The 23,365-nt window shown below is 39.7% G+C and overlaps 1 protein-coding gene across 17 annotated transcripts in view; it reads right to left on the reverse strand.

The window, feature by feature from the left end:
• The window catches only part of Hdac9 (histone deacetylase 9), an 872,989-nt gene that overhangs the window by 338,553 nt on the left and 511,071 nt on the right, over window positions 1-23,365 (reverse strand). For 13 of the 17 annotated variants that reach the window (XM_052738323.1, XM_052738329.1, XM_052738325.1 and 10 more), the window contains 4 exons: window positions 18,775-18,906; window positions 13,490-13,605; window positions 3,481-3,603; window positions 341-551 (listed from right to left, as the gene is read on the reverse strand). In XM_052738323.1, coding sequence (XP_052594283.1) covers window positions 341-551; window positions 3,481-3,603; window positions 13,490-13,605; window positions 18,775-18,906 — 582 coding nt within the window. The remainder of the gene's footprint in view (window positions 1-340; window positions 552-3,480; window positions 3,604-13,489; window positions 13,606-18,774; window positions 18,907-23,365) is intronic. The other 4 variants (XM_052738328.1, XM_052738327.1, XM_052738335.1 and 1 more) reach the window with 1 other exon arrangement.

Raw genomic sequence — 23,365 nt, forward strand, 5'->3', positions numbered from 1 at the left:
GTAAACAAAGATGCACTGATAGATAATTTTAAGAGAAGACAAGGAGCATCTGCCAGACAACTGAAGAAGGGTAGGCTGGATGCTGGAAGGCGTGAGTGCAAAGCCTTGACCAGGCTTATGTCTGTGCAGCTGAAGCATCGACCAGCAATGCAGTTTGCTATACCCAAAGGTTCCCTCCCAGCTCCACCCTACAGATCAGGATCACGTAGAGATCATAGCTCCTCCCACAGTGCCAAGTGTTGGGAACGCATACAGCAACAGGAACCATCCTTACAGTTTTGAGTTAGAGAAATGCCACATAGTCCTAACAGGACCCGAAAACGATGTCATTATTAATTACCAGCCACAAGGAGCTTTTGCTGCCGCATCTGTTCCTTCAGCAGCAGGTGCTGCAGGAGAGCTTGGTGGCTGCTGCCATGCTTCCCTTCCATGGCTGCGTGAGCGTGGCTGGAGGACGCTGCAATGCCGCTGCCGTACTGGCCAGGCAGAGGAACGCCTTGCCTGAGCATCTGCGTCTCAGACTTCTGCTTTTCTTTGAGTGAATTGGAAGCCTGGGTCAAGAAAGAATTGAAATGTTAATCCTCCTTATTCCTGCGCCACACCGGGACTCTAGTCAGCAGGTGACTCTCCTATGTCCAGTGTGTATGGTGAGGAAAATGCATTATATTGTACCTTTTACACTAAAAGAATTAACAACATAGACAATTGAGGCACTGGAAACAGTTTAGCAACTGGGTATCCAGTACTGAGCCTAAGGGAAATCTGTGTTACATATTGAAAATGAGAGTAAACACAAACTTTCAGCAACACAGGGAAAACAATTTTCAATGCTTTTTGTTGTGTATCCTGGTGATAATGGTTACATAAATAACAAAATATACTTCACAATTTCTTAGCGAGTAGCTAAGTGTTCTCTCCAAAGAAAAGTATGGAAGAAAATGCATACGCTAAATAGCTTATCTCATTACATTATACAGATCAAAACACCATGTTGCAAAACATAAATACATACAATTTTTATACATTAGCTTAATAAAAAGTTGAAATGAATTTCAGGCTTCATAAGTGGAAGCTGTCTTCTAAATACTTTAAAGTGCACTGACTAAGCAAAAGGTATGTTGGAAAGTTAAACTGATTCAAATGGAGGCTATCATGTGGGTGAAGATAAGGCAGTCTATATAATTCTAGAATTTCAAGAAAAAAATATGTTCTTACAACAGCTCTTCTTTTTCACGAAGCTATAAGTTTCAAACATTTAAGTTTCAAATGAAATTATCTCACTCTGTGAAAGCTGGTACAAATACACAAGAATTTGATTTAAATATAATTTTCTATTAATTCATAACAGATCCCTACATCTCTGAATATTAAAAATGACAACCCAGATACTTTTGTGTAATAAAGTAAACTACATGTGAAATCAGATATCAAATAAAAGTGTTATTAAGAACTTGAAAGGCATGGTAACACAGTAATGGAGCCATAATAATTACATCATCAAGAGCAATAATGAATTATCCTATTCAAAAAATTTAATGAATGGTGGTCATTTTGGTATTATAAAGCAGAAGTCTAATACCTCAAAATTATGTGGCATGTTTCTTTTCAAAACTTATGTTTCATCTTTCAAAATTGCTGTGCACCAGGGAGGCAAAACAATTTTCAGTGATGGAGAAATTGAAGGACGAAGAGGTAAACGGTTTGTCTGAGTCACAGAGCAGGTCAATCCAATGTTTAATATATAAATGATGCCCGGCCCAGCATCTTTCCTTAAAGTCTTCCACTATGCAGAGGGGGAAGGGAATATTAGAGCTCCTTCTGCCAGGGAAAGACTATGATTGAGAAATTCATTGTGAAGGCCTCATCCACACCAAAATAGAAACAAAGAAAAATTAAACTAATTCAAACCACACTAGTTTATTCATCCAATGGCACCAAATGGTATTGTCATTGAAACATAAAACAGTCGGCCTTTAGTACGGGTCCTTTGGGAAAAGTTTCTTTGACCACATTAAAAGTGATGGTGCATGGGCCAGGCGATGGTGGCACATGCCTTTAATCCCAGCAGTCGGAAGGCAGAGTCAGGCAGATCTCTGTAAGTTCGAGTCCAGCCTGGTACCAAGATCCAGGACAGGTACCAAAACTACACAGAGAAATCCTGTCTCGAAATACAAAACAAAACCAACCAACCAAAAAAAAAAAAAATGTGGTGCATGTGTGAGCTAGCAAGAGGCAGTGGCTGAGAGCACAGAAATGGGGACATCAAAGTGCCTGTTGGGATCTCATGGAAGTGTGGGGGTTGGTATTTATATAACATTAAAATAAATGACAGAGGAATAAAAAATAAGTTTAGTAAGTGATGATTTAAAGATTCTCATGTCTTATAGTTTCATTTCTACTTCCATTTTACATTCCTTTAGAAGCAATTGTTTACAGATCTTTGGAATTTCAAGAGTGTATCTGATTCAAGATTTTCATGCTTTCCTCTGTAAGTCTTAGATTACAGAGATCACATCCTAAATCTGCCTTCCCTTCACAAATCGTATATGGTTATGGGTGATATTATATTCTATTAATACTCCAAATGGAATAAACTTTTAGATCTAATAAAAATGTTTATCTCAAAGACATATGTGACTCTGTCATACAGAACTGAGGAGAAGACTTGTCCTCACGAGTGCTCACACTGGGGACAAGGGTTAGAACAGATTTCACCTTCAGTATCTAGCATCTGAGTTCTAGGTATGTACAGTTTAATTTACTAACATCTGCAATGAATTACCCCGTGTGAACCTGATAAATACTTTGTAACAAGTAAAATGTATATTATTTTAGAGAATATGTATAAAATTATTATTTTTATCCTCTGTTATACTGGGATAGTTACTCCTCCTGAAGATCCTATTTCAGTTGTCAAGATTTTTAAACTAAGTAATTCTCTTGAAGTCTCCTGAGAATAGCAAAATGTTGTTCTTAGGGATCGTTTCCAGATATGTATCCTTCACCACAGAATCAGTGACTTCCTCAAATAACGTCACTCCCAGAACCGATTCTACAAACATGTGCTGGTGTGATTCTCAGGCAGACCACTCAGCTCTGGCCTGGGGATACCTGCACCTGCCACTCACTCACTGGGTCTGTGATCTTGAGCTTTGAAACTCCCCAGCCTCAGCTTCCTCATCTGTAAATATGGACCATAATCTCCCCTTCACAGGAAGGATGCTGGAGCCACAAATGTGTGCATGTGAAGACATTAGGTATTTCTACATTAGAAATCATTACCCAAGTGAGATATTTGTAAATGAACCTGTGAACCAATTCTGTGATTTGAAACTAAACTGAGTGCCTTTAATCAAAGCAGCAAATAGCAAACCATGTAGGAGATGCAGGGTTCTCATGTCCAAATACACACGACATAAAAGTGAGTTCATGTACAAAGTGTCATTTGGGCTGGTTTAGGCTGAGGCCACCATGACTCACATTGAGTGGGGATGGCACTGCAGGAAGTCCCAGAGTGATGTTGGGCAGGGAGGGGGAGGTGTAGAGACTGAGCAGGTTCATGGAATCTTCATGAATTAGAAGGCGCTGCTGTGGAACCAGTTGCTGTTGACAAAAATGAGAAAAGGGGATTCTTAAAATCTTAGAAACTCATCAGTAAATGTTCAAATTTCATAAAGCAGTTTCTACATTACCATAGTGAAGAAAGACTCAAGTACTTACTGTTAGTTTCTATACAATGCTTAGGCATTATAGTATAAAATTTAAATGAATTTTTATCAGTTATAAAATATGGTGAAAGAATTTCTATTTTCATTGTGAAAATTCCTTTGAAATCTGGCTTTCTGGAATATAATTAATATGTTTGTCATGTATCAGAAAAATAAAAGAATCACAGTTGGTGACTAATGCATATTTACAAACCTTCTCATACAGGAAAAATAACTTCATAAAATAGTCATAGCTTTGACCATCATTTTATGCCATTGTTTTGAGAGGAAATTCACAGGAGATTAAGCAACACCAGAAGGCTTCTATATTAATCACATTTTAATATAAAATTATCAACAAACTATGGGTGGTGTTATTTTACATCATATATTTTCAAAACTAAATTTTAAAATGTTACAGGATCTTTACTTGACAAAAATGTGCATTTATACTGAAATACATTCAACACTTTGGCATCTCAGTACTTTTTATAACAAATACATTTTTAATCCAACACTAAGAGATGTGTATTCCCACACGTGGCTTACTATGGCTGCTTAACTTACATCTTCTGTTTAACTCTTGCTCCCCTCCCAGAACTTTTATACAATAAGAGTTACAAAGGTCTTATTAGACTGGGGAACTCTGGCCTGATATGGTTCCCAAGGGTACAACATCCTGAAAAAGAATACTCCATGTAACAGTATGACACAGTGACTGCTTTCTTCCCAAACAAAAAGCATATGGGACTCCAATAATAGACCACCTCCAAGAGGGATATTGCACACACGGGCTTTGACTAAAGTAAATATAATAACTTGTCAAGCATGTTTGGGGGAGCTGTAGATTTTCCCCAGGACAAACCTGGGATATCAATTAACAAGGGAAAATATCATGTGCTAATACAATGCAACCTCAGAATGTCACTGAAGAGTGATGCACCAGGAAAACACAGGATGTTATTCCAGAACGTTATCTCAATCATACAACTGTTTGGAGATGAGTCTCAGCCTTAACATAATACAAGAGAAGCTTAGCACGGGGTTTTCCCAGTGCAGCCTGGATCTCTAATTCAGGCTGTGTTTCTTCTTAAAAGAACATGTCAGTTATTCATGCATGAAAATTGTGTGTTATGTTGAACTACTAATGCTCCATTGAGTTTATATGGTGAAATTAGAGATGCTTAAATCCCCAAAGCATGAAGATTATTGGGAAAGATTTTTACATTATAATGTATGAGATTATAACTTTATTTTAGGAGCTTTTGGTAATAGTTGCATTTTTGCTGAAAGTAAAATAGCAAGCGACTATTTTGTTTATAAAATGGACTTTGAAATCAGTTTTATTATATAATATATGCATGGACCACAAAAGATACAAAGAAGTAAAAATGTTTTCTTAGCTTATTGTCAGCTAATACTCTTTTAAAACAAAGGAATAACCCTCTTATCTATATTCATCGAAGAGAAAAAATGTGGAGAAATAGGAACTTTAATTAAGAACTACCATTCAAAGCTGTAACTGTTTCCTGTAGGAGCAGCATGACAGTAACTGTGACAGGCGAATCCACAGGACTCAGAGATGAAGTTCTCTCTCTAACTGGGATGACTTCTGTATACCCTCCTACCCCAAACACGAAGACAACACACTTGGATGAAAACTGATTTCTTTTCAGATATGCTGATGGAAGCAGCTGGCAAGCAGCTCACACTGGCTTTCGCTGATGTGGAGGGATTTGTTGATACTTCTTCACTGGGATTGCAGGCTCCAGAAATTTAATATAATAATTGTGTGACTCCATCTCTCATGGTGGTGTATTCATTTTCAGTATCTATTAAGTACCAAGCCCCAGAGATAAGCATCGTCTTTACTGGCACTCCCAGACTCCCTCATAGTTCAGGAAAGGAGACTGAGCAAGTGAGTGAAGAGGCGTGTAGTCACCGTGGGAGCAGGGACAGCTCTAAGATCATCCAACTCTGTGGCTGCCACCCGCCCCCCCATGGAGGCAAGAGAAACAGGAAAGACTGGCATCACATTTGAGAAAATCCCTAAGGCTTATGAAGAGAAGCCAAGGAAAGAACGTTAGCCTTCTTAAGAAGACAGCCCTGGCCATCTTACAAACGGGAGGAGCCAAACCATGGCAGACATTGCCTCAGGTTCTCTGGAATTCAAGGACTATTCTCTGTCCCCATGTCCGTGGATACAGTTGGTCCTTCTCACAGACAGGAGCATCATATGTGGTGCGGGCACTGCTTGCCTCTCTCAACTGTAAATAGGGCACTACGCACAGGGTGTATGGAGGTTTCTAGGTCAGATCATACATCATAGAACCAGACAACTGTTTGCTCTGAATTGTCTTTGAGCACAGCTTCCCTCAGCTAGGGTCTGGACAGGAAGGGTCTATCTGTTCTGGGTCAACGTGTCTTAATGAAATCTGGACGTACATTCTCTACTGTTAAGTGCAGACAGATGGTGCAGAGCCATTTACCTAGACAATGAGTGATCCTGACCTGTGCTCTCACAGGCTGTGGTGCTCCCCACCTCAGCACTGACCTGTGCTCTCACAGGCTGTGATGCTCCCACCTCAGCACTGACATGTGCTCTCACAGGCTGTGGTGCTCCCACCTCAGCACTGACCTGTGCTCTCACAGGCTGTGGTGCTCCCACCTCAGCACTGACCTGTGCTCTCACAGGCTGTGGTGCTCCCACCTCAGCACTGACCTGTGCTCTCAGTGTGGTGCTCCCACCTCAGCACTGACCTGTGCTCTCAGTGTGGTGCTCCCACCTCAGCACTGACCTGTGCTCTCACAGGCTGTGGTGCTCCCACCTCAGCGCTGACCTGTGCTCTCACAGGCTGTGGTGCTCCCACCTCAGCCCTGACCTGTGCTCTCACAGACTATGGTGCTCCCCACCTCATCACTGTGACAAGTACACACAGATTGACAGGAAAACAAGGAAGTTTCTAGAAGATAGTTTTAGGAAGCCCATCCTTGGTGCTATATCGCTGAGATGTCAACATGTCACAGCTTAGAACACTGGAAAGATGGCTTTAACACAACATTTCCACAACTGGAAACTCACACGGTAGGCAAATGAACTAGAAGCATTACATGTACGGCCATCACACAGCCTTTAAGAAGCACTGATGGCAGCTCCTCAGTGCTGAGCAGTGGTGACGGGCGCTAAGAGAAAGGAGAACAAGCATCAAGGCCTGTTAGAATCACTATCACGACATTAAGGTTAGAACGTTTGAGTGGCACCCAGGAAGACATTAATGTAAACCCAGGCTGTCATTGGTAACCGGTAATTCACCAGGACCATATTACAGGATGAGCCTGGAGCTGAGTGTGTGGGGGGGTATTCACATTTTAGTAAGATCTTTCAAAGCTGTATTTAACTTCTCACTATCACGTTAATTGGAAGAAGGTCTTATGGATAAATAAAGTACACATAGAATGAAAAATATATGACCCTCGAAGAAGATATTTATTCAGTCATTGACATTAAGAAACTATTGATTTAAAGAAATGGAATCAAATCTTTCCAACAATAGGACTGAGAAAAGTGAGAAAATGCTCATGATTGGTGCTGTGGATGGAGGGAACTAAATGGGATATAATGACAGGTACAGCAATTCCACCAACAATTCAGAAATATAAATCATATCTATAGCACACATCATGGACCTGGGGACTCCTCTCCTGGAAAGGGGAGCTTCAAGAACATCTCTCCCGAATCAGTCAGGATGGCTGTGTCTGCTCTCTGTAGCATATCTTGCTGAGGCGTAGGGCTGGGTAGATAAAATGGAGCAGCAGGCACCATAGACTTTTATAGTGATTAAAACCATTCATAAGCTATTACTGGATCTAAAAACACACGGTCAGTGATAGAGTAAGAAACGTAATGAGATGAATAACACTGCCACTCATAGTCTCTAAAATTCACAAGACACAAAATATAAGTTCAGACTCTGTAAGAGAAAACACAGAGAAAACCACAGACTTCACTGTCCTGAGGGAAACACAGAAGGGGGAGAAGAAAAGGAGGAAGGAAGGAAGGAGGGTGACAGGAGAGGGAGGGAGGCAGAAAATGAATGCCTGTCTTACCAATACCTCGGACTTGAAAACAAATATGTAAAATCTGCCTACTTCTGATAAGCTCACAAAAAAAGTGAACGAAGAAGGCTTAGTTTACTGAATATTCAAAACTATCTACAATAGGTCAGAGAATCAGAAAAAGAAACACAGACCTTAGGTAAGAGATGTGGACTAGTCAAAAAAATGTTTATTGTGAGCATTTCACATCTGAGCTCTGCCATGTGTGGGTTGTGGGTACAGACAGCCACCTACCTTCCCCAGAAAACAGGTCCTACAGCCCAAGACAGAGAAGCTCTGATTATCTTGTCAGGTAGCATCCGTGTCTAGCAGGATGGCCTATAGGAAGACATACTTACACCAATTGACTTTGACTTAAAGTGGTAGACTATTTAAAAACAAGACAGCCACATTTTAAAAGATCCCCAATGATCTAATATTTGCCAAAGGCTTTAAAAGTATTTTTCAAGATCGCATTTCTTTTCTTAAGCTTCATTCAGAAAAATGAGATATAAAGTTCTATATGATAAAAAAAAAGAATTATTTTCAGAAAGTAAAACTCTCCAAGTTTTAGTATTTCACTTTACATTGAAGATCATATTATTGTAAAACATGAGATAAAAATTTTGAGGGTAATAATAACCATACTTTCTTTTATTAATCTCTCTCTCTCTCTCTCTCTCTCTCTCTCTCTCTCTCTCTCTTTCTCTCTCTCTCCCCTCTCAAAAACGTACCAAAAAGTAAAAGCAAATGAAAATCAAAGCAAACAAACAAACCAAGACAAGAAATACCAAAACAAAATCAACAAAGAGCCTACAAAGAAAACATGGAGTCTATGTTTTGTTGGCCAACATTTCCTGGGCACGAGGCCTGCCTTGGAATGTGGTTGGTATATGCAGTGGCACTCCACTGGCGAAAACTAGAAGTTGGAATTTTAATTTTATTTATGAGTATGTGTGTGCATATGCACATATTGGTATGGGTACCCAGGGGTACCCGAAGAAGGTATCAGATTGCCTAGAGCTGGGGTTATGAGTGGTTGTGTGCCACCCAACCTGGATGCTGGGAATTGAACTTGGGTCCTCTGGAAAAAGAGCAAGCGCTGCTGAGGTGCTGAGAGCCCTGCAAGTTTGCTTTCTAACTTTGCATTTCTATTTTATTAAAGACCTTGCTTTGCAATATTGGCTCATGTGATTATTGTGTCATAACTTCTTTTCCAAGTAGGGGACAAGTTTTAATTGCTGCCATATGAACCATAGCTCTGGGGTACCCACGTAAATAAAACAGCACAGCAAATGTCAGGACAACTATTGCAAAACAACAGGCAGATGAATCATGTGAGGCTAGAGCATCACAAAAGTCATTTCCGGTGATCTTAGAACAGTTAGCCTTATTATTAGAAGTATTTTTTAAAAATCATCTGTTTCTGCTGGAAACTAAGGAAAAAAAATAACAGCAGACATAGTCACTAATGTTAAACTAGAAATAAACGAGCAACTTGGCCACTGCTAGGATGGCTATCAAATACATCGACTGGATCTAGCATCATGGTGCTGATAGCCATGGAAGCATATTTGAACCCACAGGCCCACAGTATTAACAATCCAAGTAGCTAGATGGCTAAAGACATCTCTGAAGGGAGTTGGAAACAGAAACGCTTGAGGTTTTAGTTCCCAACCAAGTTTACAGAGGAGTAAAGTGAGTAGCTCCAACAGTCTGCATTCTGGGACTGAGAATACGTAAAAAATAGAAGAAATGGAACAGAAGTGGTCAGAGCAGATGGAGACGCATTCTCATATGAGGGCTGCTGGCCTGAAGACAAACAACTTAATCAGTTTTCCCCATGAATAGTCCACGCTGACGATAACAACAAAAACGAACTTTTTTCAAATTTCACAATGTACAACCTGCCTTGCAAACAGTGACTCCTTTCAACAAAGCGGCAGGAACCAGTATTGCCACCTTTTAACCAATCGGGAATCTGAGGGTTAATAGAAGTTTGGCAACTTGATCAGTAGTTGGTTTTGTAGCAATGCCCGAGCCCAGCCTTCAAACAGAATCCTTAGCCATCCACTACCCTCTGGTGCATTCTGAGTTGCAACCACAAGTACATTCTCATCCAACTCCCGCCTCTGCCTCTTCTAAATCAGGTAGCATTTGCAACTTACATGACAGAAAACAAAAAAAGGCTCAAGAACTTTAGGTGTCCCTTTTCCAATTTTCTCAGCAGCGAATGCAAATAGAATCCCATTCATTTATGTGTGGTCTGAAAGAATTAGGTGACATTATTTTCTACTTACAGGCCATGGTGCACAGAGACATTCGCACCCGTGCTGTATTTTTTAAATTGGTGACTGGGGTTGGTCTAGGGCCTTTTGTGTGCTAGGCAAGGACTGAACCACTAAGAGACACACTCAACTCTCGTTTTCTTTTTTCTTTTTCCTATTGAGACAGGTTTTCACAATGTTGCATAGGCTGGCCTCAGCTCACTTTGTACCCCAGGCAGACTGTGAACTTGAGATATTCTTTTAAGATGAAAACCCACCTGCATTATGTGATGAAAGCAGAATATTTTGTAAATGGTGAATTATACAACTGAGGGTTTTAGCATCTAATAGTGTAAATAATTTTGATCTCAAAATTTCTGTTGCTATGAAATCATATTCTATTATTAATCTTAGGGGGTAACTGTAAAAACCACACAGGGAATTCTAAGTGACAGCACACTTGCCTGTGTCCAGTTTCTCTAGGTGGTAACGGCTAGGATGTATTTGTTGACAGTCTGCCTAACTTCTGCTGCCTTCTTACCTATGCAGAGTGGATTGCACTACAGAGCTCTGTGAGTGTGATGCAGAAGAAAACACATGTTAGCCATCAGGGCTGCGTTTTTGTTTCTGGGCCACAGAAAGGCTGCCCATCAGTGCATGAAGGTCTGCCCACCTGGCCTTTTGGAGCACAGTTCAGGCACACAATTAATTCATTATGAGGTAAGTCATTGCTTGCTTTTGAACTAGCCTTGCCAGCGTTGGAGGTGAATGTCCTGCCACTGACCTGGAGAAATCCCTCTACCCTTTAAACTCCTTTAAATCACATTTCCTTCTGGTTTGTTTTGTTTTTCTTCTTTGACTGGTGGGGGTGGGAGGAAAGATTTGCAGTGATGGAATATGTTCAACAGTTAGCTGAAAACCTAGGATACCCAAACCTAATTTGTGAGAATGAAAGATTTAGGAATACAAAATGGATTAAAATAAGTAAAAGGCCTTAATCCACACTCTCCATTGTCTGTCTCTGTACAAGTATACAGCTCCACACACACACAGATCCATGTTTAGAACTCGGGCTAGGCAATCCAGAAAATTCAGTAGGTTCTGAATAGCCAGAAGAGAAAACCTTCCATTCTTCCATTTTGTTTTTACTAATATTTCTTCTTGGTTTCTATTCTGTTTGAACAGAGTAGTGAATGGATGCATTTATGAGAAAGGCTAAGGATGTCTTCTCTGGTAACTCTCCAACCACAGTTTCTTTGTCCTCCCTCTGAACTGTAATCAAATCCCACAGCTTGTCCTCACTCTTCTCCATCCCTTTACTAAACATGCTCAGATAAATATTACAATTCTTTCTGCATCTAATAAAATGTAAGCATGATGCTAATGAGCCAAAGTCGAGGCACTGATGCCACATCTCTGGGAATTATCAATGCTGCTGAATGTGGTGTCATGTGCTGCAGTTTTTCAAGGGTACAAACAGCCCTAGGAATGACCAGAACCTAACCCTTACGTATTTATGTGGTTACTGAGAGTAACATTATTCAAATGAAAGTTTACTTACTATTTGTGAGGAATTTGCTCTTTTCTTGGAAATAATTAAAGGGTTGTAGAAAAATCACTCAATATGAGGATGTAACCTAAACACCTGAAAGTCCTACTTACATGTGTGATCACAGTATTCATAGAATTGCCTATCTCGCATCATATTTTGGAAAGTATAATGAAAAAGAGGTAGAGAATGACGAGATAGTAAGACACAGGAAACGTATGGAAGCCTTAGAGATTAATGTAAAGGTCTGAATGGAGGTTAGCCTTCAGGTAGCTGGGATGCTCCTGAGTGAGGGCCTTCATCTTTTCTCCTCATGCTCTCTGGCAAACAGTAGAAGTTTTAGAAGACCACGTCCTAATCTGAGGAAGATTCACATCTGCTCTGTCAGGTACCTGGGGTCTGCACATCTGGAGGTGCCTTAAGTCAAAAGGCAGTGAGAGGCTGTGATTTCTGCTGTAATACCTCACAGACTAACTCATGGGTACACTTCTCAGACAGAGAATGTGCCACTGTTGGGGTGAGGTGAGCTTCGACACAGGCCCTTGCGATCCCTGTGTGGAGCTGTGAGACTCTGTGCTTAGCATGTCCTCACCCAGCACTGGGCCTTCTCTTCTCTCTTGAGATTTATGAGTTTATGTGAAACCAAAGTCGTGAGAAGTATATAAGGCCTTAAAGCAAAAGGGCTTATCAGAGACATTCTCTATTTCCACTATTTTTTTTTTTAATTTTCACCTAATGACTTCATAAAGTCTAGTAGTTTGTGTGTGTGTGTGTGCATATGTGTTTGTGTGTGCATGTGAAATGTATGAAATTGTAGAGCAATGGAACTCTTGACTGGAAGACATTCTGTCAGTGAGGGTGACTGTTTAAAATTGTTGGGTTCTGTCAAGAGACAGTACAGTGATTCCCCTGTAGGCAGGAGTGTTTGGTACAGTGTGGATGACCCAATGGCAGGAACACTGCACATACAACCCAGAGAATGACAGATTTGATCACTGTCTCTGAATCTCAAATACTAAGACTGTGTAAAATACGAAGGGAGAGTCAAGTAACAGTTAGATGTGAGAAGGAATCACAGCAACTCTTTCTGCACAGAGGATGTGTAAGAAAGAGGTAGCATGATGCCTAGAAGGAAAAAAATTAAGCCTTCAGTCTATGTCAGTCTGTTAAAAACAGTTCCATTCACATGGATATTCAGACTCCTGGTGACAGTCACTTTCTGCTTAGTGTCCTGTCACTGACCACAACAAATGATAATATTTTAAAGCAATTTTCTAAACTACATCAGTTTCGGTAATGGAGTCTCCATTTTTATTCATCTTTATATGCATATCATTAGGTAAAATACAGTCACATAGTAAATACTAAATAAATGTTTGCTCAGTGACTCTCCAGCTCCCTCAGTCATAATACAGATATCAGTTGTTTGCCATTAAACTTCAGGTCAAATGAACAAAACCCACCTTGTTAGTAGTTAGTGGGAAAGGCTCACATGGGCTTGGTTTGCTTATTCATAGGTGTACTCCTATTAGAGAAACCAGTACCCATGCAGGATTACAGATCTTTATTTCCTTGGGCAGTACAGACTGAGCACAGTTGAGGAGGTCGTAACATTGGCTTGCATTTCAGTATTTTCCCAACATGGGTGGTCATCAAAACATCTATAAATATAATCAAGTTCATTCAAATCCACACATAAAACTATAATCAATGTAAGTGATCCACACAGGAAGAAAGATAGCTAGTTTTATTTCACAACAGGAAATACTTGGGCTCTTTTATAGATCTACCATGTCTGAAAGTGAGGAGGCCTGGACTCAGGGACCACTCTGTATCAGTTTCCAGAAGTAGATGAAGCGGGGGGGCCTTACCTCAGGGTGAGGTGTGGGAGGCAAAACTGAAGCCTCATTTTCGGTAACATTTCCAGTGGGCCCATTGTTTGGCGAACTGGGACCGGACCCTGGAGAGCTGCTACTGACTGAGGATTCTGAAAAACAGGGTGAAATACACATGCACTTATGAACGTCACACAAAGATGAGCCCCGCTGGCCATGGTGTGGGAACGGCAAGCATAACACGAAAAGAGGAAAAGTTTGCAATGTTTCTAAAGTTTCCCACTTCTTTCCCTGCTTTGTTTTCAACTGTCCACAGTACCATATGGTATTAACAGTTTCTATCAAAGACACACAACTATAAAAGGTCACAGAAGCCATTGATGAAAAAGGAAATAAGAAAGGCATATAGTCTTTTACTTGCTCTCATACTATCATAAAAGTATACGGTTATAGAGATAATACATTTGCAGATGGGGTGAAAGCCAGTTGTCAACACATCACAGAAATCCATGGCAAGGAGTCTTGATGCTGAACTATACATTATCTTTATTTGATACACTAAGCATATATCTTATTATAATACATGCCAGTCAAATTGAAAAAACATAAATAAAAACTAAAAGTCTCCACATTGCATTGATGGCCTTATAAAATATCAGTTGACTTTAATTTTACCCCACTGAATTTCTGGAAGATGAAAGTTGCCAAATTTAGTAATGTAAATATTTAAATATCAATTAAAAAGAAATTCCTTGTGGCAAAAGTTTGAAAACAATATATACTATTTGATAATCTTCATATACAAAATTCATATGGACCTCAACATGCAAAGAAATTGAAAATTCTTATTCCTAGAAATATGGCAGCAGAAGTCATTGTATTAAATATTGGAAAATTGTCCATTGATTAGTAAGTTCTTGCCATGCCCTGCGGTCACTTTGAGTATTTTCTAAGTGTCTCGTCTCCATCTCATTAAGTCTGCTCTGCTCAATGGCACTGCCTCGTACTCTTCAGAGATGGAAGGATGGGACTCATTCCCACCACATATTTTCTTTCTACACTGTGACTGTGCTCTGCTGACCGAATTCTTCTTGGCTTTTCAGAGCTACGGCATTTCATTCCTCTCTCCTTTCTAGCAACAACACATTTATTCTTACCCACAATCCTACCCTACCCTTCACTGCTTTTGTTCCACCAGTTCCTCAAAACCCGCATGCCCTTCTAGCCTGAGATTGCCCGGCTCTTCGGGATTGTCCCCTCACCTGACAGAATGGTAGCAGTGCTTGAATAGAACTGTTCTCTCAAGGCCAGCTCATTCTCTCCTGCCATGGTTTACTCACTGTCAACTGCAACCTTTCTTTCAAATGCCACTAAAGTTTAAGGCTTTTGACAGAATAGTCCCAGACTACCAGCCCTTCCTCTACACCCGTTTCTCCATCTCCTTCTCCCGTCAGTCTCCGCGCACAGACATACACTGTGTTTACAGCTGAACCGACTCGCTCTCTTTGCTCCCATGTTAAATGTTATCCTTGGGCACACTACTTCCATATACGTAGTATTTCTTGTGTAACTCTCAAAAATTTTAGTCTGACTTCCTTTGAAATGTTGGATTTTTTAAATATTTATTTTGTTTATACTTATTTGTGTGTGTGTGTGTGTGTGTGTGTGTGTGTGTGTGTGTGTGTGTGTGTGTGTCCTTAGTGAGGCCAGGAGAAGGTGTCAAGTACCCCTAAGCTAGCAGTACAGGCAGTTGTGAGCTGTTCCAAGTGGGTGTTAGAAACAAAACTCAGGTCCTCTAGAAGAGCAGCAAGTCCTCCAGGCAGAATTTTGGGTATGTTTAATCCCCAAATACATGTGTATAGCTCACACCATATTTTAATATGGAATGTTTCCTGCTGTGTCTGTATTGTGCTCCACCCTCAGAGTTATCCTTCCTCTCATTTCAGCCAAGCCACTTGGCCTTTCCTCCTCTTCTTCAGCGCATCTTGTAGATGTCTGACTATTGCCATTCCAGCTTAACTTTTGTGTCTTCTCTTAAACTATGGCATAAACTCTTACTTCTCAGAGTCACTAGAGTAATCTTTGAGGATTGTCTTTAAAATTCTTCCCAGAAAAGTCCTACGGAATGTTTTCACTGTTTGTTCCTACTCTTGCCAATTCTGCTCTCAGTCAAGCGAAGTCATTCACTCTCTGTACAAACACACACTTTCCCACATCATGCTGTTCACACACTTTTCTTCTAATCACCTCACTCACTCGCTTCACTAATCCCACCTGCAAATTTAGTTAGATACGATCTTCTTCCCCATTGATCAGGAGCCCACAAATTCCAAACAGTATTTTCCTGACCTCCATCAAAATAACTTAACTTTCAACTCTCTGCACTAAGTCCTGCCTTACTCTGAAGTAGAGTGCAATCAGAAGAACAGGGAATTGGTGGCTGAATTCTGGTCCTGACATTGGCTTATTATGGCACTGGAATAAACTATTGGTACTACAAAATGCTCTGTCTCATATGTTCACTGCCTTTCTGTTCATATATTTTTTATCACATTTTGATTAATCTGGTTGTTCTCAACATTGCCTTTATTGTGTACCTTCTTTCCATCTTGTTGTATATTTTTTCTTTGAAACAGGGTCACACCATCCATCCCAGGCGGGCCCAAACTCCTGACCGTCCTCTCTGATTCCCTAGTGCTTGCATTAGAGGCATGCATTACCACAGCCACATAGCTTTTTTAAGTGCGCTTTTTTTTTTAAGATTTAATTATTATGTATACAATGTTCTGTCTACACATATGCCTGCAGGCCAGAAGAGGGCACCAGATCTCATTACAGATGGTTCTGAGCCACCATGTGGTGGTTGTGACTTGAACTCAGGACCTCTGGAGGAGCATTCAGTGTTCTTAACCTCTGAACCATTCCATTTTTCCTTTTAAGTGCAGTTTTTAAAAAATTTTTTTAAAACTGGACTTAAAAAAATTCTTACAGGTGCTTCTTTTCCTGGTTCTTATGTTACCAGGATGGCTGTGATTTCTCACTAACATTTCATTTCCATACTTTTAAAAACACTATATTCTTAAACACTCTTCTCTCTTTACCATCTTAAATTATCTTATGTATTTTATGTGATATTAAAATGAAAGTGTTTTGTTATATAGAAACCCCTGTGATTGTAGCATATCAACTACTGTACCAGGGCCCGACACCACAAACAGCTTAGGACTTGGGAGCAAGTACTGAGTGCTTTCGTGGATACACTGGGCAAACCTGGGGGAACAGAAGGCTTTGGAACTGTCCTTGAAGAATGATAAACCTCTGGGGAACAGGAGCAGCAGAGAAGGGAGACGGAAGGCCACAGCAGGCATGGGGTTGAGTCAATGCAGAACGTTTTAAAATGAGACAACCAACTGGAAGAAGAGAGGCAGAGGAAACTTGGATTTGAAAATGTGTGGAATGGCAATTCGCTCTTACACACTAATAATGAAGAAGAGAAAGAGAAAAGAGAGCAGACGCTTCAACCTGTACAGCGAAAGAGAAAAAGAGAAGACTGGCAGAAATGCAGTCTAGCTGCTATGGCACTGTGGTGGCTCCCACTGGGCTCTGAAAACACTGACTATCCAATTAGATGGAAGTCCACTGGGAACGGGGAAGGGGACCAGGTGCAGACACTGGTGTGTGGAAGTTCAGATCCTCCAAATATATTTAGACTCAGTGGAAAATACTAGTTTGAAATTAAAAGTAACAATCAAAATGTTCATTAAAATATCTGCCAGCACCTGCTCACAGGCTGGAAGTGTATAAAAGTTGTAGCCACACAAGGCAGGCACGTTTCACATCATTCCTGAGATGAAAAGGATGAATTTTTATCTCATAAAATTAAGAAAACAAATCTATATTTCAAACTTAGAATTTAATTACTATAAACTTGTGATTATATTGATATTAAAAACAAATTAAGCCGAGCGGTGGTGGCGCACGCCTTTAATCCCAGCACTCGGGAGGCAGAGCCAGGCGGATCTCGGTGAGTTCAAGGCCAGCCTGGACTACCAAGTGAGTTCCAGGAAAGGCGCAAAGCTACACAGAGAAACCCTGTCTCGAAAAACCAAAAAAAAAAAAAAAAAAAACAAATTACTGTTCATTTCTTCAAAATTTCTCATCCTCAAGGAAACAGTTTTCAAAATACAATCATCAAATACTATTTTTACTTAGCAATACCAATCTATTGTGACTAGAGAGGAGGCTGAGGTGTGTTTTACAAACTGAAATAATCTGTCACTTTTAAGCCGCAGTGATTTACCTAACTTATCTTTCCTCTTTCATACTCTTTCCTTTCCTCTCTGAACTGGCTCTGACTAAAGGAGAGATAGGAAACCCATTATTTGAAAAATGTGAAGGGTGCGATGTGATCCGAGAGCAACTGCTTACACAGGAAGAGTCACACAGTTCCTTAGGAAAGAGAGCAAAGCTTCTGACCAGAACCTCTTTCCCTGCATATTGTCCAGCACAATGCATCCCTCTGAGCACCCAGTAAATGGTGGTCGGTCTTGTTCTGTGTAGCCCTTCGAGTTCCTGTATCCTTAGGAAGCCGTAGCCAGCATTATTGTGGCTAGCCTTTTAGGTTCTTGTATTCTTAGGTACTTCTCTAATTTTAAACAGGTACAAATGGGACGGAGGGGTTTGTAAGCCATCAGGTTGAATTTCCTAACCTGCTCACCTCACTTCTAACCAGGCAGTTGAAAAAATATGAACTCTTCCATTTGAGACCAGTGAAAACGACAGTCTTTTCCCCTTCATAAAAAGCAGTATTTCCCCCTCCTGCCATGAGTCCCAGACCACTAGTAAACACATAAAGTCATTTATGAGTTCTGTAAATTTGTTGAAAAGTCAAGGATTTTGTGTTCCACATAGTTTAATTTTCCCAGATGTATTTCCTACATTCATGTCTGAGTAGGGGGGAGGGACGCGCTCTTCTTGAAACTCCCTCTGCTCATTTTTGGTCAGATTTCATTGAAAGTTATAGTCTACTGGTTGGCATTTCCCAGATGGACTGCCCCTTTCTAGAGAATAGGGCGAGCATTGGTGTGGCTTAGCCTTGATCAACACGTGGGTGGCTTCCCCTCTTCCATCTCCTGCATTGTACAGCTGGTGAACACAAAGCAAGGTTTACTCAACTGTTTGTGAGTTTTCAAAGATATTGCCTTTAAAGAAATAGTTCTCAAAATAAGTTTGGTTAATGAGCAGACATATTTACTCTAGACTTAAAATGGAATTCCTATGACCAGCAGGTGTTAGTGTGTGACTACCCAATCCTCAATTACCTGTCACCTCAAACACTCGCTTCTTGAATGAAGTGACAATATTTCCATCCTTCCGCCTGAGTAAGGGGCTGCTTCTCCTCTCTGCCACTTTCTGTTTTAACCTGGACCGCACCTTCAAGTTGGGCTCTGAGGCTGGGAATTGAGACAAAGAAAATAGATAAAAATTAAAAAATAAAGAGCCAAATTCTCCTGTGTCTAAACTTAAAAAAAATTAAATAAATAAGAAAGCCTATTTTCTCCTGGTCCATTCTTCTCAAATGAAAAACCCAACCATATAAATAAGGTGTTGACTCTACATTAATCAAACAGACAAATATAGTAGTCATTTTATAAAATAAGTTCTGTTGTTCTCAACATGAATGTGAAATGGAAGCAAAAATCACTTTTCTTCTTAACTTTTATCTAGCACAACTGTAATTGTTAATGGGAGGTTTAATCAGTAATTACTGGTAGGTCTGAGTAAGATTTATTATACTTCACTGCCTGGCCTCTAAATTCTCTCAAGACTGAAATTCAATAACCACTAAAACAGTAATTTAATGTGAGGTTGGAGACTCTGACCTGACCCCTGGTAATAGGAAGACACCTCCGCAGAACATAATTTACGTCTAATTCTGACTCCTGAAATATTTCTTTGTCAGTAGTTTCTAACCTAAAACTCTGGGAAAACATACTCAACCCAGTAACACAACATGAACTGGTGCCACTGTGAGTAACCCTTTCCACGTCCTCAGTAGCCAGTCAGGAGAAAAGAAGCTGACCAAGGTGGAATTGAAGTTTGAAGTTAGTGTATATGTTTGAAAACACAAGCTCACATCACCCATATGTATATTACTATTTCTTTGCCTACATTATTCCAAATAGCAAATCTATATGGCTATCATTTATTATATTTTTAAATAATTATGTTAGAAAAATGCAAGCAATGGGTCCCATCTTTGTGTAGTTGAAGTCCATTATCTATGATAATGATGGTGGTGGTGGTGTGATCACAAGGCTGTTTCTGATGACAACTGACATTATATGTTAGTTTCTATGTTGCAATACTATCCTGTGTTTTATCAATACTAACTTGCTTATACATAAAACATGAATATGGTATTTATGCTATCTATAATGTTATAGTATTGATGTGGAAGTTAAACTACAGAGGGTGGGTAACTTGTCCAATGTTACAGAGGCAATGGGATGAAGCCAGGCAGGCACCCTGCCCTATCCTAAACATGCTAGATACTCCTCTTTTCCTTACAGTGGAATGTCATAAAAATTAGAAGATAGCTTTTGTAAAGTGCCAGTGGACACAGTGTTCCTGAAGCTTCTGATCAATGGACACCTTTCCTTTGAAAGAACAGCAGCAGTAGAGCTCAGAGCACGGCGTGCCCCCACCACTATAAGACATGAAGTGTCTATACTTTGTTCTCTTGTTCTCTTTCCTGCAGCCATCAGCTTAAACTGAGAACTACTGCATTTCTCAGATATAAAAAAAGCAAGCTCTTTTCTTTTTTGTTATATAATTTATATTCTGCTTAAAAATATTGAAATCATATAAAAGGACTTTGAGTCCCCAATATTTACTCTACCGACAACTTTTCTGTTTTGCCTATCACCTACTCAGAAAAAAAAAAAAACAGCTTTCTTTTTTTCAGGCTGAGATCTACTCACAACTTTTGGTAAAACCTAATGGATTAAACACTGGCTGTCAAGAGGGAACAAAAGCACCAGCTTGTCACTTCAGGAGGCAGTGGAGGGAGATTGAGGGTGCTTATTGGTGGTCTCAGCTTTGTACCTCCTGCCTTCCCTTCCTCTCTGACTGTCACTGATCCATGACTTTAGAACTAAAGGATCAATTGTTCCTTCTCCTTCAGCCCTGTGAACGGCTTCTTGCTGTCGCCATTTTCTGGGTGTATCTACAGCCCTTAACCCTGATCTTTCCCTTATAAACAGCATGGCCAATCAGCAAGAATGCCGATGATAATGTGGTCCATAAGCCCTTTCTCCCTTTTCTCATTCATCCATCACTTCCTTAGCATCGGCGACTCAACTCTGATTAATAGACTCCTTTATCAGTTTCAGTTAATAGAGAATTGAGTGTAATATTGTTTCCTATAAGATAAGACATTGGTCCTAAACCACAGAAGATATGTCCCCAAAGACATGTGACAATATTTGAGACATCATTGGTCATCACTATGAGAAGATGATATGATCATTAGCATGCAGGAGTCATAGGTACTTCCAGTCATCCCACAATGCATGGGGTTCCCTCAATGACAAGGAACCATCTAGGCTCAAAGGTCAGTAGTGTAAGACCCAAGGGGGGTAATGAGTAAGTGGCAGCTGTCAGTAACTGTACCACTATGGGATGAGTGAAGCAGACGATAAGGACTGTGGGAGATGACCAAAGAGGATGTGGAAAAGTTGGTCAAGAAAGGAAAGGCAATCAAAAGTTTGGGAGCCTTGAAAATTAATTTATCCTTGGAAATTGTTTATTAAATGTTTTAAGGCTACCAATATTTCTATCTAAGTTTTTTACTGACATGTTATAACTATGTGTATTTACTGGGTAGGATATGATGATTTTGAACCTTCATGTTATGTATTGATCAATTCAGAAAGATTCAGTTATCCCTCATCTCAAGCACATGGTTTCTTTGGGATGAGAACATTCAAAATCTTCTCTGCCAGCTATTTTGAATTATACAATATAACACTATTAATTAAAATCACTCTTTTTGTAGCAGAACACTAACAGATATCCCTCCTACCATGCTGTGACTTTGTATCCATTGTCCTCCAGAACTCCTGGTAACAAAGATTCCACTGTCTGTTCCACAAGGTCAGATACTTCAGGTTTCATACAGTAATAATTGTGCAAATACCACTGATACTTATAAGGAAAGCAAGCCTAGTCAACTTCTTTTGGTTGAAGGAGATGTAATATCGTCATATTTCAAAAGGAATTTGATACCCTATATATATATATATATATACTACAAAGATTATAGATTTAATCTTTGTAAATCTAGAAAATACCTGACTTTCCAAAAACTAGAAATCATGAATACACTACAAACTGCAACATAAACTTATTTTTTTTAAATCTGTAATACAATCTTCATGAGGAAAGGTCTAGTCAATGGTCCTAGCAAAGGCTTCTGTCTGGATCTCAGGAATTTTAAGTCACCAGAGTATCTCAGTGGTGAGCATGAGAATATAATGTCAGGCAGCTCTCAGGCAAGTCTGCAGAACTCTACACACTGTTCAAAACTGATACAAACACCTAGACAAGGGGATTAACGACCAGCTGCTACTTTCCGGAGAGTTACTTTCACTTTCAATGCCCTGCGCTCCCTAGGGCCGAAGACTGCCATGTTACTCACTTGCTAATCCTCAGAGGTCAGAGGAGATGACTAATTTTGCAGAATATCTACTTCTGTATGAATGTGCTTCCTGGCTAGTTGCACTAATCACCTTTTCTTCTTTACTCCACATGTATCCTCTATATCTCAATGAAAAAAACAGATGACCTAATTTTTAGTGTATGGACATCTGAATGTGTCTGCCTGCTAAGACAAAAACCTTACATCAAAAATGACGAGCAAGGTCCTGGGGCTGAAAATAAAAGAACATTAGCAGAATGGGCCCCAGGACCTTTTTTTAATGTCATTTCAAAGTAAAAAGAACAAGAGTCAGCACACACATCTGAATGTTTCATGAATGAAAGGCATTTTAAATCTTTATTCTCCTACTCATCTCAATGGTGCAGAATATACCTAGGGAGGTTGTGTATAAAAATAAAAATGAGGAAATTAGTAATAAAGTTCAGTCCTAGAAGCAGAGGTTAACAAGTCAGAAATCCCAGGCTTGGCAACACTAGGAAACTGGCATGTGTGACAGGGTAGTTAGGGATGACCCAGGGAAAATCAGGATTTGCAAGAGTCCATATGCATACAACCCCCCAGGAAATCTTCTGGGGGCATGCACAGGCCTCTGACACAAACAGACCAGAAACAAACTCCAATGCTAACTCTTTCATGTGCTAATTCTAATCATGGGAGAGTAGATTAATCTCAGCAAATTATTTAATCATCTATGAAAGAGAAGTAACAATATTGTTCATCACACATCTGGGCAAAAGATTGAGAAGTGGTTCTCTCTGAATGTCTCATATGGCCTATGTAAGAGTAAGGAAATTATACTGAAATAAAGCACAACCAATATAATAAAATTATAAGAAGAGAGATGCATACCTACAACTGGTAGACTCCTGAGCTTAATGCAACACATCTACTAAAATGCAGTCAGGATGTAAAGTAAATAAGAAAGTTAAATAAAAAACAGTAAAAGCAATAATCCATTTCTGGACTTTCATTATTATTTAAAATACTTTTATTAGTAACTGACCACGTATTTTCTTTGCCTTTTTTACAAAGTATAAATCCTACTTATTATTTCTTTCTGAAATATGTAACTATCCACTGAGAATTATTACCTACTATGTGCATTTTATCATACTTGACTTTTAAGGAATTAAAATATTATTTTATTTTGTATGTATAGGTGTTTTGCCTGCATACTTATCTGGGCACTA

Source organism: Peromyscus californicus, unplaced genomic scaffold, assembly GCF_007827085.1.
Source record: "Peromyscus californicus insignis strain IS unplaced genomic scaffold, ASM782708v3 Scaffold_15__1_contigs__length_86483966, whole genome shotgun sequence".
NCBI classification, from domain to species: domain Eukaryota; kingdom Metazoa; phylum Chordata; class Mammalia; order Rodentia; family Cricetidae; genus Peromyscus; species Peromyscus californicus.